Source organism: Ceratotherium simum, chromosome 2, assembly GCF_057802395.1.
Source record: "Ceratotherium simum simum isolate JZ-2026a chromosome 2, ASM5780239v1, whole genome shotgun sequence".
Taxonomy (NCBI): Eukaryota; Metazoa; Chordata; class Mammalia; order Perissodactyla; family Rhinocerotidae; genus Ceratotherium; species Ceratotherium simum.
Window position 1 is genome coordinate 24,247,569 of NC_141901.1, and position 14,975 is coordinate 24,262,543.

Genomic DNA, 14,975 nt, shown 5'->3' on the forward strand with positions numbered 1-14,975 from the left:
TCAGATCTTTCCAATGTGATTTCTTCTATCACATGTCATCTTAGAAAATTCTATCCATTTTGTCTTATCCCCAGGGCTTTAATAAAGGATTTAATTCTGCTTTATCTCCCTAATTTTATTTTCTATGTCTAATTATTTAATCCATTCACTTTGATGTATGCTATGTAGGTCAAACTGATCTGTTCCTTAAGTGGTAACTAGCTAACCAAGACTCTTCCTTTAAATATATTTGAAGAAACCCTTGAATAACTAAGACAGCAGGCCAATGCCTATATGAAGAGTTCTTGTGTGTTGGGGCGAGGGTTCAGGCTCCCTGAGGAGTGAGGTGGAAGGTACAGCCCCAGAGGACTTGGAATGCGGTGTGGCTCAGTGAGAACAGGAAAGTAGCAATAACCAAAATGCGGTGTGGGAGTGCACCTAAATGTCCGCTGTGTTTTTACCTTGCCCTTTCCACTCATAAACAACATTGCGGAGGGAAAGCACTTCTGAAAATTCAAGACTACCTGACCCAGAGGTCTCCCTATCTTGTTAAGAGTCCTGTTAAGTTTCCAAGAATGAGGGCTATCAGTCGACCTGCTGCCATAAATTTACTGAGCACTTGTGTGTGGAGGGCTGTGCTGGGCACATAGGGGTGCCTGCGTGGCCCCGCGGGCAACCAAGAGTTATGATGAGTGATGAAAAGGACAAGAGAGATGAGAAGAGAAATCTAGGCAGATAACCGAGTGTAGAGATAGCTCCCCTGTGCAGCGTTGGCGGTGTGGGGTACGGCACTGTCGCTTAAAGTGCTGCGCCCACCCTCTGTCCTCCGGCTGCCTAGAACCTGCACTCTCCTCTCGGTTGTCTGGCTGAAGCCCCTGCTCACACAGACAAGAATCTCCACTTGCTTTCCTGCCCTCTGCCCGGCAGCCAAGTTCACGCAAGCTGCTTTTCAAAGGTTTTGCTAGGGTCTTAAATCTTGGCAGAGAGCCACGTGCACTAGACTGGGAGTCCGAAGTGCCCGAGCCGCATCCCCGCTGCTGCCCGCGAGCCTGAAGGCTTAAGCGACCGCACTCGAAAGGCACGTCTGATCTCCTGGTCTTGGTTCTCACCCTCCCACCCAGGTTCGCGGTTATCTTTCTTTGCCCGTGTTCACAGTATGCAGACCACAAACCCGTAACCGCTCGTTGTTTCTCTGCTGGGACCACGTAACAACACTGCTTGACTTGGCATCTTGTAACTGACAGGTAGGTGGACAGGAAAGCGCAGTCCCTTTAACCCGTCCCCAGTTTGGCGTGAAGTCACGCATCTGCCACTTGAATCTTGAAAAACAGAAAGGATCTGGCCCCTTTAACATTAGCATGGCGAGTCCAGATTCCCGAACCCGTCAATAGTGACTTGCACCGTGGCAGATTCGCTCTCAGGGAAGCCCGGTCACTGTTTCTCTCCCGGACAACCTCCTCCTCCCCACCCTCCACCGAGGGAATTCACCCTGGCGGCCCCAGGGTGCTCCCACCTTGCTCCCTCCCACAGCCCGGCGGGACCGGTGAAGGCAGAGCAGGTGCTCCCCGCAGAAAGGCCCTGGGGCGCCCGTGGCTCTCAGGGTGCGCAGTGGGACTCGGTAAAGCCGGCTGCCCCCTGCCCTGGCCTGAGCCTCCCGGGCGGGAAGACCGAGGGCCTCGGAAGGAGTGAGAGTGGCGCCGGGATGACTGATCCGCGCGGAGAAAGTCCCCCGAAACCGTGACCCCTGCGCTGGGGGGAGGCGGGGCTGATGCTCAGGAAGATGCCGTGATGGGACCCGGGGAAAAACCACCAACCCCAAACCACCCACTTGTGTTTCTCAAGCTGAGTTCTCCGACAGCGGCTGAAAGACCCCAAAAGTTGCGCCGCGCCTCCCGGACCTGCGCCCGCCCCAGCGTCGCCTCTTGTGGGTGGGCTTCACGTTGCCTCCAGGGTTTCGGAGCCACCACGTGACTTCCACGAAGAGAGGGGCCCCAGCGGAAAGCCGCGACAGGGGTGGGATTTGGGACCCCGAAGCGCGGCGAAAGGGCGGGGAGAGGAGGAAATGAGGCGGAGGTGGGAGAAGGAGGGGGCGGGGCAGACTTGGGGACGGGAAGGACGGCGGGCCGGGACCGGGGGGTGGGGAAACCCGGGCGACGCGCAGCGGCCGCGCGAGCCGGGAGAGCGGGAAGCCCGGGGGCGGGGCGGAGGGCCGGCGGCCAGCAGGTGCGGGGGCGCGAGGATGCGGGTGGCGGGCGAGCGCCGGTAGGCAGCGCCCCGCGTGCAGGGCGCGGCGGGCCGCGCGGCCGCTCCTCCGCGAGGCTGCGCGGCGGGGCGGGCCGGGCCGGAGGAGCGCCCGGCATGTCGCAAGGGCCCCCGGCCGCCGGCAGCGTCCTGCAGAGGAGCGTCGCGGCACCCGGGAACCAGCCGCAGCCGCAGGTAGTGAACTAGAAGCCCCAGGAGGACCGCAGGGATGAGAGGGTGGGGGTGCCGGGGGGCGCGAGGAGCTGGGCGCTGGGTTCCCGGGTGGTGATTGCTGAGTGCTGGGGTGGAGGGCGCTGCGGGAGCCAGAGACCAGAGGGAGTGGGGGCCCGAAGGCGGTCCAGGAGCCCGGGCGTGCGTCTCTGCCGGGCCGACCCGGGCGCACGCACAGTGCCCGCGGCGTCCGGGATGGTGAACCAGCTCCTGCGCCCGGGGACGAGGAGAGACCGGAGGGCGCCGACGCCTGGCGGGGCCGGGCCCGGTCCACGCTCCCCGGCACGTGTTGTCCGCGTTGCCCCGGGTGTCTCGCCATCCTTGCGCCGCCGCCTGCTGCCATCCCACCGTCGGCGCGCGTGGCCCTTCCGGCCGCTCCGAGGCGGGGGGGCCAGGGCGCGGAGAGGGGAAATTCAGCCCGAAGGAGCGGCTGGTGCCCAGGCGCTCCCGACATCTACCCTCCTCCGACTGCCGCCCGAATGGAGAACTCGGGAGCGATCAGCCTGGGGGTGCGGGGTGGGGGCCCGCAGTTGGCAGGTTCCACCCCTCCGCTGGTGGAAACCCCTCGCCCGCATCCAGTCCCGCGCTGTCCCGGCCACATTTCCAACTGCGTACTCTGAGACAAGGTTGCCCGCAGGAACGGCCGTCCGAGAACTTCCCACTCAGGTTCTTTAGGACTGAGTCTTTTCGTCGTTATGCCCCTCTTCCCAGTTCGGTGCCTGGCCCGTAGTGTCATCGGGTGACGCTAGAGAGTCACACGGATCGGAGTTTGGGCCTCGAATTTGCCACACACAGACTGAGTAGCCTTAGGCAACTTGCTTAACTTCTCCAAGCCTCAGTTTCCCTCCCTGTAAAATGCATATAATAATCTCAACCTCTCATGATTTTTATGAGAACTAATTGAGATATGGTTAATAATATGTTAATCCCCACGTCCTGTCTTGATTAAACGTTTCTGCTGGGCTGTCGGGGGGACCATGTGATAGGTGATCAGTCCGGTTTAGCGTCAGCTCCCAGAGGGCAGTATGCAGCCTGCTTCGTTGTGCCCTGTGACTTTCTGATTATGAACAGAGAGGCATGATTTGGTGACAGGCACTGTGGGGGATTGATTAAAAAGGAGCAGCAACCTCAACAGACGTTATTGAGGGCACACAGGGTGCTAGGAGCTAGGATGAATTCGCCTTTTCTCTTCTGCCAGCCCCAAGCATTAGGCTTTTAGAATGATGGCTGCAGAGATTACTGACCGTTTGTTCAGGGCGTGGATCTCCCGTGCCCAGGACAGGCCCCTGGCACATGGCAGGAACAGTTAATACTTATTGAAAGAATGAATGAATCACACAATAAATGAGAAAACTGAAAATTCGGAGAATTTAAGCCATGTCTCCAAGGCCAAGTTGACAGTAAGAGACAAAACCAGAAGCATGCATTTCTACACTAAAGTTCTGTCCTTGACACCACATTTCCCCTCTGTGGTCTTCTTCTGGTTGTGTTTACCAAGACTTCTTTGCCTCTAAAAGACTATGTTTTAACACCTTGTCTGTTTCCTTGAACACTGTCTCCAGGCCTCTTCTGTGTGTTATATTATTTCTGTATATGGTATTCATTCTCCTTTTATCGCTTTATATTCTTGCATATGCTGAAAATTCTTTACCGGGCTGTAACTCGGGGAGATGATATTTGTCCCTCTTGTTTGGAATATGAGACTAGATAAAATGATAACTGAAAATATCCATTGTTTTATGTTATCAGATTTGCTTTCCATTAATATTAATAATTGAGTGGCTTTCCTGTGTTTGTATCCCACTAACCTCTGGGCTTTTAAACTCTTTAAAGGTAGTATTTCTACCCCCCACTCCTTAGTATCTTCTCACAGGGTTCTGGAAGCAAATACTGCTTTACTTCTCCATGTTTTCTATAACTGAATGGAGTGTTTTTACCATGGTAGGTGCATTTTTCTGCCGGCCTGTTTCAGGATAACTCTTGAAGGATTTGACTAGGTTTGGTTAAATCTCTTATATAGCCAAGAGCTTTCAAGACGCATCATAAATGTGCTTTCTGATTCGCTCTGACCTGTGAAAGAAAATGTCAGTCAAGCGTTGTTCAAATGAGCATATTGCCTGTAGTGTTTAAGATCATTTGAGGTGTTGATAGAGTGATGGGGTTGCAATTAGTTGTGTGTCATCACGATTTGCAGACCATATCAAGAGTACCTGTTTGTGTATGGTAATAGAAGGCCTCGCACATAGCAAGTTCCACATCGCAGATGCCTTCTGCCTTTCCCCTTCTCAGATGAACAACGTTGACACCACAACTCTTCCAGGCTCACGCCCTGTGGGGTAGAGGTTTATGAACGTTGGTTTGGAGTCCAACAGACCTGAGTTCCACTTCCCATTCACCCACTTACTAGCTGTGATACCTGGAGTAAGTTCCTAACGTCTCTGAGTTTCTTATTCCTCATCTTTTAAATGGCGGTCACACCACACACTCTCAAGGTGGTCATGGGGATTAACAGCTGAGCACAGCCATGGCACATGGTGAATGCTCCATAACAAGGGGCTCCTGTTCTCCTACTGGTGTAGCAACGAGCACCTGTGACTGCAAATAAGATGGTGAAGCTCGATAAGCAACGCTGAGTGAAGAGAGGGCAGAGAAGGGTGAGGCGAGGGGCCTCAGCGTCACACCTGACCAAACACTTTCCCCCAGAGCCCTGAGGATGATGACAGGAAGGTCCGAAGGAGAGAAAAAAACCGAGTTGCTGCTCAGAGAAGTCGGAAGAAGCAGACCCAGAAGGCCGACAAACTCCACGAGGTGAGACTGTAGTTGGGGCAGAGCCACGTTAGGGCCACGGAGAGGAGCTGTCCTCCGCCCTGCACTGTGGTGGTGGCCCTGAGGTCACGTCCTGCTCGTCACCAATTCAGCCGCATGCACATCTGATTCTGCTGCATGCTTCCAGCCCAGTGTTCTGATTCTTCACTCACTGGCATCTTCATTTCTCCCTCACCCACTGGTTGCATCTCACACTCAAGTTTCCTTCATTATAAATCAAAACAAAATGAGATCTCCTCTTGATCCTGATTCCCTTTCAAGCTAGTGCCTCATTTCTTTTCTTTTCATCCCTCAATTTTCTGCTCCTTAAAAAGAGACCTGCTGTCTCCATGTCCTCAGTTCCTGTTTATTCCCTAATCCTCTGTGATTTCATTTCTGCTCCCCTCTCCCCACCCAGCGCGCGTGCGCGCGCGCACACACGCACACACACACACACTCTTCCTACAGAGGCTGCACCCACTGAGGCCACTAGTGCCCTGGCACTGCCCTCTTTCTAGTCTTGTCATGCTTGACCTTGCTGAAACATTTGACACCATTGACCCTCCCCTTCTTGAAACCTGCTTTCAAGGTCCTTAGCTTCTAAAAGACCACATTTCCTACTTCCCCTGACCTTCTTAACCACTTTTTTTCTCAGTTTCTTTGTTAGATTTTCTAACTGTCTGTTTTCTTAAATGGTGGTGGTGACCAGGGTTTCAGACTCTGCTGTTTTTTCTTCTCACCCAGGAAGATTTAATCTATTAATCTGTTCTTCCGATATCAGCTGCCAACATTGATTACTGTCAGGTAGGCATTGATTATTCCAGGCAAGACTTCTGTCCTGGGCCCTAGACCCCATATCTCCAATGTCTGCTTAGATGTCTCCAAATGGGTCTGCTTCAGGTTCCTTGGATGCAGCAGAGTCATAATGGAGTGTCTGTTTACGCTGAGACTTTCTCTTCTCACTGTCTTCAAATTGTAGTTAATGGAGCTAGACGTCTTTCTCATCACCCAAATCAGGAACCTGGGATTTATCCTAAAATCTTCCATTTCTCTCAACCCCTATACATAATCCCACATAATCGCACAGCCAGGACCTGGGAACTGCCCCATATCAGGACCTGGCATTGAAGGCATCCGAGGATCTGTCCAAGGAATTGGTGACAGTCCCGTGCTCTTGTCTTTGCACAGGGTTGGTGTGAATAATTAAGGATTTTAATTTAGCTCTCTCCTGCCATGCTTTCTTGTCGTAGATTGTCTCAGCAGGGCCACTCTGGGGGAGTTGACAGCGTAGGAGATTCTGAGGTGTTATGAGGGGGAATGACAATCTCTGAAAACCCTTTAACAATAAACAGAGAACAGATATGCGATGCACAAACTCTGGGGAGAGGTGACCCACTGATAAAAATTCATAGCATGGCATAAATTATAAATGTCAGATTCTTTCCTAGAAGTAGGAAGGCTGGGCCGTAGAAAGAAACTATGGTCTTCAGACTAGGGTCAGGGACGGTCCTTCTTAGCCTTTATTTGTTTTGTAAAATTTCCACAGAAGAATGGGGATGCCCTCTGCCTCCTCTCTTCCTTCCCCCTTGCTCCTGGAGCAATCCTGGTTCTAGCTTCACGTTACCAAATAACTCCCGAGGGAACTTGCTACTCACAGTGCATGGCCCTGTGTTCAAACCACATGTGCCAGCTGGACAGCCTGGGCCCTTCCTCTCATGAAGCTTCTAGTCCCAGCCAGGTGCATTAACATCAAAAAACACTAGAAGACGCTTCGTTGTAAGTCCCAAGTGATTATGTGTGTAGCGGTGACTAAATGACTTGGATAGGATATTTCATGGAGCAAGGTCGAGTAGATTCATTCCACAAATATTTATTAAGCACTCCTATGGGCAAGGCATTGCCCTTAGGTCACAAAGAGAGGAGTAAGCTCTCATTCCTGTCTTTGCAAAGCACAGGAGTTCCCAAGGAAGATATATTCATTTCCTATGGCTGCTGTAACAAATCACGACAAATTTGGTGGCTTAACAGCAACATAAATTTATTATCATACGGTTTGGAGGTCAGGTGTCTGAAATGGGTCTCACTGGGCTCAAATCAAGGTGTTGACAGGGTTGCATTCCTTCTGGAGGCTCTGAGAAGAATCTGTTTTCTTGCTTTTTCCAGCCTCTAGAGGCTTCCGTGTTCCTTGGCTTGTGGTCCTCTCCCATCTTCAAAGCCAGCACTGGCCGGCTGACACTGTTTCCATTGTCACATATCCTTCTCTGTCTACTGACTCCTTGTTTTACTTATAAGGACCCTCGTGATTACATTGGGCTCACCTGCATAATCCAGGATAATCTCCCCGTTTTAAGGTTCTTCACTTAATCGCATCCGCAGAGTCCCTTTTGCCATGTAAGGTAACGTATTCACGGGTTCCAGAGATTGGATCTAGACGTCTTTGGGGACCATTATTCCGCCTACCACAGACGGTCACATAAATACTTTACTACAGTGTTAAAAAAAATAAGTCTCTCTCAATTTCTGTCATGGCTGGATTTGATAATCAAATGAACCAGGTGCCTGGGAAACTTAGGGGTGGTGCCACATTTACTTCTGCCTACTCCCTCTTAGAACCGTGGGTGAGAGGCGGTTCTATAGGGTTCCTAACCTGTTCTGCTATCTGTAGACATGACTAATTATGCCAAGTGCCCTCTCCAGAAATGGGGCTGATTGATGTGAAACCCAGTTCCTCCAGGGAAGAACACCCCTTCTCCTCTTTCTCTGTGGAGGTGGGAGAGTGGATCAAGATCATGCACCACTGGCAGATCACCTCAGCAAGGCCAGTTTTGTTGAGAAACACAGTGTCAAGGAGGCCGGGACAGTGGCTCCATCCATATACAGACCCCAAAGCTGTAGCCCACACCTTTGCTGTCACGAGCTACACACAAGTGTCATTGGTCACAAGATGGTGTGAGGGAGCAGGTGGCTGGCTTAGGAACATGGAAATACATGTAGCAGACGAGGAACGTCATCTCTGGACTGAAGGGCACCACATGTATAATCCCTCCCCTGTTAATTCCTTGGCTCCTTCCAGAAGGGCATCATAGTTATAGGGATCTATGCTCTGTATGGCCAACACAGTGAAAAAAAAAAAGTAAATGTAGTAAAAAAAAAAAAAAGACTCTTTTTTAAACTTTGAAAAATATCTCCTTATTGACAGTGGGTGTCTGGTTAAAAAATATGTTGAGGGGAGCTGGCCCGGTGGCATAGTGGTTAAGTTCATGCACTCTGCTTTGGCAGTCCAGGGTTTGCAGCTTTGGACCCCAGGCGTGGACCTACACACCGCTTATCAAGCCGTGCTGTGGCAGGCGTCCCACATATAAAATAAAGGAAGATGGGCACAGATGTTAGCCCAGGGCCAATCTTCCTCAGCAAAAAGAGGAGGATTCGCAGCAGATGTTAGCTCAGGGCTAATCTTCCCCACACACACAAAAAAGTACCGTGAAGAATAATTTTACTGTGCTCTAGTGAGTTGAAGGCAGGGTGCCTAGCACACTGTTAGGGGTCACGGCAGAAAGCCCCTTGGGGCCCCTGGGGCTCCAAGGCCACATCTAGGGTGGGGAAAGTGAGAGCCCGACACAGTGCATAGAAACTTTCCCCTCAAACCTGGAATGAGGCCAGCTAATTGGGAGACACCAAGGGGTGCAGCAAAAGGCCACCTGGTAGCCATGACTGCCTGCTGCTCCCTCGGGAGAGCAGGGTTAGCCCATCAAAAGAGCTTTGAGTGAAGCCTCTATCGCATAAACTCCTCTGTCCCATACTGTGGGGTAGCATTGCTAAATATCTCAAAGTAACTCAAGATCTTTATTTGCCTTTCTTGAATACCATGAAGGGAAATATGTAGGGCAAGATGTTTAAAATTCCCACCTTTCTGTCCTGCCCACCTCGCTCACTCACCCCAACTATTATTGAGCCTCTCTCACCTCCAACACCCTGAAAAACCTTCTCCTGTGCCAGCTCTTGTGTTTCTCGGCTGCCTCCCTTCCCTCCCAGTTCTCCATGTCCAGAGCCAGAGGCCTGTCCATCAAGGCAGGACCTCCTTGGAGGGCAGGGCTGGGGAAGGGCCTGAGCTGGTAAAACCAGAGAGAGACTAGGGTTGCTCTTCAGTCTGAATTTCCCCTCAGGGTAGTGGTTGTTAGAAGTCGGACTGCAGTGATGAGAAGCGGTTCCTAATGAGTATCTGTGTACCTCGGTGTTCACGGTGGCTTTTCAAATCATCCCTTCAAGGCGCTTACACCTCTCATGGGGATTTCGACCTCTATTCATCTCTGAACATTAGGCACACGCCTGAGTCCACGTTCACAAATGAGAACCCAAGTGAACAGTCCAGGTCTCTAGACAAGCTGAACAGTGGCTCAGAAGTGGGTCAGACTGGTTTGAGCCAGGCACACCAAGGTGTAAGACTGAGAAAGAATTTTGAGTCAGAAAAGGAAAGCAGCGATGCCATCCTCAGGAGCCCCAAATGTCACAAACTGACAAAATTCTTGGGCAACATGATTGTGGTATGTGTTGCCATGGTTTTTTCAGATATTGCATATTCTAAGAGAATGCCTCATGTCAGTCCCCACTTGGTTTAGAAACTGATGATGACACTAATTTGTACAGCCCTTGCTGGTGACACAATTTTTGTGCTGGGAAGTATATTAGCTTAAAGCTTGGAAATAGACTTATTGTAAAATCCTGAGCTCTTACTACCCTTGACTGCTGGTAACCACCATGGGGAAATTTGGGCCCAGGCACTGCCAAGCGAAAGCAGAATTGCTGTCATCGCATGAGAGTTCAGTTGACCTTGAAATCAGCAATCACGTCCCAAGTCTGCGTGACCTTGGAAAAGTTACCATACCTCTCAGAGTTTGTTTTCTCGCTGGTGGAATGTGGTCTGTGTGTGACTGTGACCTCTGATGGCCTTTGCCTCCCTCTCATTTCCTTACCCCCTTCGTTGTCACACCTGGTCCCGGGTACCCACATTAGCTTCTTTACCAGTCTTTGATCCTTTCTTCTGCCTCAAAGGCATCCGGGACCCCGAATCCTCCCAGACAGCCCCACATTCCTCCATCAACCTCTGGTAGATGCCTGGAGCAGGGTTTCTCAACTTCGGCGTTATTGACATTTGGGGCCGGATAATTCCTTGTGGGGCCTGTCCTGTGCACTGTAGGATGCTGAGCAGCACCCCTGGCCTCTATCCACTAGATGCAGTGGCACCACCTTTCACAGTTGTGACAACCCCAACTGTCTCCAGACACTCTAGATGTCTCCTGGGGACTGCCAAATCACCCCAGTTGAGAATCACTGTCCTAGACAGTACTTTCTGAGGCAGATCTGGGATTTGCAGTGATTTCACCGCCTCTAATTTTTAGGTCTCTGTTTTGTGACTATGTCCTGGCAAATACCCTGGGCAGGCAGCACGGTAACCTCAAAACCTCCTGGGGGAGAGGATTCAAAACTCAGCAAAATTTGGGCTAAACTGATCATCTCTTCAGAAATCACAAAGGGTCTAATGTGCTCTGATTATTTTCCACGGGTGTTGAGTCCAGGTCATTTCTTCTCGGTGTGGAGGGGGTCTTCCTCTTTCCGCTCTGCTCCCTCTCAGTGTTCTCTCACCTCCCCTTCCTCTCTTCCCGGCTCCTCTTTGTATTGTTGTTGAACTGGTCTCACCTGAAGAAGATTTTGACTTCTCTCCTTTTGATTCCTCAGCTTGATAAAAGTCCCTCAGCAGATTTATGAGTAAAACTTAAATTCCAGGAGAGAAAGTCCCTGCAGAGAAGGCAGACAAGGGGCCTTCTGGGTGGCCTGTGACGGCAGCTATGAAGCCCCTCTGAGCTGGGGTTTGGGGAAGGCGATGGTCCCTCAGGAAGGCCTGAGGCGGCACAACCCCTGGTGACTTCAAGAGATAAAGCTCAGAAGCTCACGGCATCTTGCCACACAATTCAGTAAATACAGAAAGGCAGTCTGGAATATTCTGCCACAGGAAGCGAGTTTCCTATTCTTTGGAATCTAATTAAAATGTTAGCTCATTGGAACCATTCAAATCTATTCTCCATCTTACTTGGAGGTGAAGAGCATTTCTAGCTGCAGGGTGGAGAGTGTGTGTGTGTGTGTGTTGGTGTGTGTGTGTGTGTGTGTATGCACTCTACACAGAACTACAGCCTCTCTCCCTCCTCTCCTATGATACCTAGGCCTCCATCCCCATCCTCCCATCCAGACCCTCCCCTTGCCCGTGGAGGGCTTGTCGCTGGTTTGTATTCTGACTCTAGGGCTAGAGCTTGTCAGAGGCGAGAGGAGAGCGTGAGGAGTTGGGGGTGGTAGGCATGGAGGAGGGCTGAAGGCAGAATGGGGCCACGTACTCCTGAAGCCAAACGGACCCAGGACAGCCTGCGGGGAGAAGTGTGAGGCCTGCTGCCTTGGAGAGTATTCCAGACCACCCTGAGAGCCTGCCTGGGAAAGGCAGAGGCAGAGGAATAGCTCAAATGGCCTCTGCATGCAGCCCCTCTGGATCCCTTGTTCTGAGAGAGAGGAAGGTTCCTAGAGCGGGAGGAGGGAAGGAAGTGGGTAAGAGATGGAGATGGAGGACTAAGGCTGAGGGTCACTGAGCACGTAGATGCTGGCACTAGGACCTGTCAGGCAGGGGTACAGGAGAGGGTAGCAGAGGCCCCTATGTCCTATATATTTCTGATCTTTGGGGAGAGATCTTATTTAACATAAGTAAGATTGAATATGATACAAGACTGAACAGCACACACAATGAGAGATGTGGTTCTATTAGGTGCTGTGATGAGGGAAGCCTTCCTGGAGGTGGTGGGCTTGAGCTGGGGCCACACAGAAAAAGAGGAAGGCAGTCCAGTTGAGGAGAACCCGCATTAGCACAGGGGCAGAGTTGAGAATTTGTGTGTGCCTCAGGGCCTGTAAGAAGATCAGACTTTTAATGATATTTCTTAAACAATAGCAGTAAGAAGAAAGATGTGATGGATAAATCCATCACAAGATTGGGCCCCCAATTCAGGAAATGCATGGTGTGCATGGTACAACAAAGCCTAACCATATGAATCAACCTAGAAATTATTGAAAACAACATTTCAGCAAGATTTAAATGAGATTGTCAGCCTTAAAAGGGTCTCTATTGGTATGCCATAGGGCTCTGCCGTTGGCCGAGTATTGTAGAACTTATTAATGACTTGGATGAAGAGAAGGAAGACCGGTTTATCAAGTTAGTGGACAGCTGATAGCTGTGTGGTATCACTAATCCATGAGCTGACACAATCAAGATTCAAAAAGATTTTGCTAGGCTGGAAGATGCCCAAGCGAACAGGGTGAAATTCAGTAGCGGTGGATGTAAAGCCCGCCCTTGGGCTCCAAAACCTCAATCATCCAAGTATAGACGGTGAAGCAGCAGGTGCAGATGAAGCTTGCACTTCTCTGCCAGCTCAGGGAAAATCCCCAGAGCAAGATGGCTGTGGGCTTGGGTCTAGCCCAGAGCAGACCATCTCTACACATCTGCCCTCTGCATGGTCAGGCGATCCCTGGAATCATGCACTGCGTTTTGGGAGTAATATGTTCTCAGAGCTCCTGGCAAATTGGCGTGTGTGTTGGGGATGGCCTCCAGGAGGGCAAAGGGACTGAAGGTCCTAAAACCCAAGGGACTCAGAGGACCTGAGACAGTTGAGCTCAGAGGACACCTAAGGGGAAGTGGTATGGAGCTGTCTCTTAATGTTTCAAGAACTGTGATGTTGAAAAAGTTTTGAATTTACTCTATGTGGTTCCATAAGGTGGAACCGAGCCCCATAGGTGGGTTTGAAAGAGAGAGAAATTTTGGATCAGTACAAAGAAGAGCTTTGTAATGGAGCAGCTCAGAAATGGCAAGGACCGTCCTTTGAAGGAGAGTGTGCCCAGCACCCTCTGTAATTCACCCTCTGCCCAGCACGGAGCTAGAATTACAGAGGGAAGTTTTCTACATTGCATGGGTTGGACTAAGGGCTCTCTATGATCCCCTCCAGTTGTAAGCCTCTGTGAACTCTGATGTGGTAGAAACTTAACAAATGACTGTTGGAGCAAAGCCAAGGCGAGGGGTATTTTCATTCATTTACTCAGCACTCCAGAAACATTTGTTATATTCTAGGCACTGTTCCAGGAGCTGGGGCTATGACAGTGGACCCAACAGAGACCTTTAGAAAGCAGATCAGCAGTGAGGGGAGGAAAGGCTGACTGCAAAGGAACATGAGGGAACTTTTCAGAGTGATGGAAATGTTCTATGTCTTGATCAATATAGCTGTTTACACTTGTCGAAACTCACTGAATTATACACTTAAAATAGATATTATATGTAAATTAGACCTCAATAAAGTTGATTCGAAAATCAAAGCCCTGCCCTCATGAACCTCTCATCCTGGCGGGAGGAGAGAGACATTAAACAAATGAATACATATGAGTGGTGGAGGGGGACATGGTTAACGAGAAAGGTTTCCTGGGAAGGAGGTGAGCATCCTGGCGCGGGTTAGATCTGCCAGGAGGACAGAGGAAGAGAATGTGGTTTCAGAGACGATTTTGTCCGTTCTCTGCCTTCCCCAGGAATATGAGTGCCTGGAGCAAGAAAACACAGTGCTGCGGAGAGAGATCGGGAAGCTGACAGAGGAGCTGAAGCACCTGAGCGAGGCCCTCAAGGAGCATGAGAAGATGTGCCCGCTGCTGCTGTGCCCCATGAACTTTGTGCCCGTGCCACGGCCGGACCCTGTGGCCGGCTGCCTGCCCCGATGAAGCCCAAGGACCATCCTCCTCTGCCGGGTGAGGAGCCTTGGTCTTTTTTACACCTGGGAGGAGGGCTCTCTCCGCATCTTGTGTACACAGGGACCTGTGGCCAGGCCACCTCCTCGGAGCTCCGGCCGTGTCCTCAGCAGACTGAGCTCAGCCAGACACTCCCGCAGGCACCTGACTCTCAGAGCCTCGAGTGGATCCAGGCAGGGAGAGCACCCTCAGGAGTCACTTTTTATCCACTTTGGCAGCTAGTAGGTTCCGCTGTTATGCAGAATCATTTCCTCTGGAATTTGGGTAATAAAGATGATTATCATCTCTCCTTTTGCCAGGTTCTTGGAATTTAGAGACACAATACATTTCCTCTTCCTGAAGAGGTCATCTTCTGTTGTTTTGCGTCTTGTGGGTCTTGCATCCCCCTTCTGGTCATCTCGCCTACAGCCACATCCATGCTAGATGGAGGAGGCACCTTTGGGGGCTGCAGAGTCAAGGCCCATGGGACTTCCCTGCCACCCAAGCTGGGTCACGATGGGGCGTGCTGGGTGTGACTCGTGCTTGTCTTATGCTTTGCGTAGCCCTCCATCTTGGTCAGTTCTCCCACCCATGCTGGACCGTCACGGAGGATTTTCTATTCCAGGCTGGTTTTCCCAGCTGCTCTGTATACTCCTGGGTCACCTCCCATTCCATAAATAGGCATAGGATCAGGGGACAAATTTACTTTATATTAGTCTGATTCCCAATTGAATGGGGAAATCTGTCTCTTTTAAACAACCATTTGGGTAGGTTAGGAGAGGAGAACATTTTCCTTTCAAAAGTCCCGTCCAACTTTATTCTTTTTTTTTTTTTTGTGAGGAAGATCAGCCCTGAGCTAACATCTGCTACCAATCCTCCTCCTTTTTTTTTCCCTCCCCAAAGCCCCAGTAGATAGTTGTATATCA

At 50.8% G+C, this 14,975-nt stretch overlaps 1 protein-coding gene across 2 annotated transcripts; it reads left to right on the top strand.

The window, feature by feature from the left end:
* Positions 1 to 2,271: 2,271 nt before the first annotated feature.
* Positions 2,272 to 14,359, top strand: BATF3 (basic leucine zipper ATF-like transcription factor 3). Of its 2 annotated transcripts, none has more exons than XM_014783247.2 (3): positions 2,272 to 2,415; positions 5,155 to 5,259; positions 13,858 to 14,359. In XM_014783247.2, exons 1-3 carry the CDS (start codon positions 2,338 to 2,340, stop codon positions 14,041 to 14,043), a joined length of 369 nt encoding a protein of 122 aa, XP_014638733.2. In that variant the 5' UTR covers positions 2,272 to 2,337; the 3' UTR covers positions 14,044 to 14,359. The 2 variants fall into 2 exon arrangements, with proteins under 2 accessions (XP_014638733.2, XP_087295433.1); XM_087439307.1 differs by lacking the exon at positions 2,272 to 2,415 and adding an exon at positions 3,000 to 4,872.
* The last annotated feature ends 616 nt before the right edge of the window (positions 14,360 to 14,975 follow it).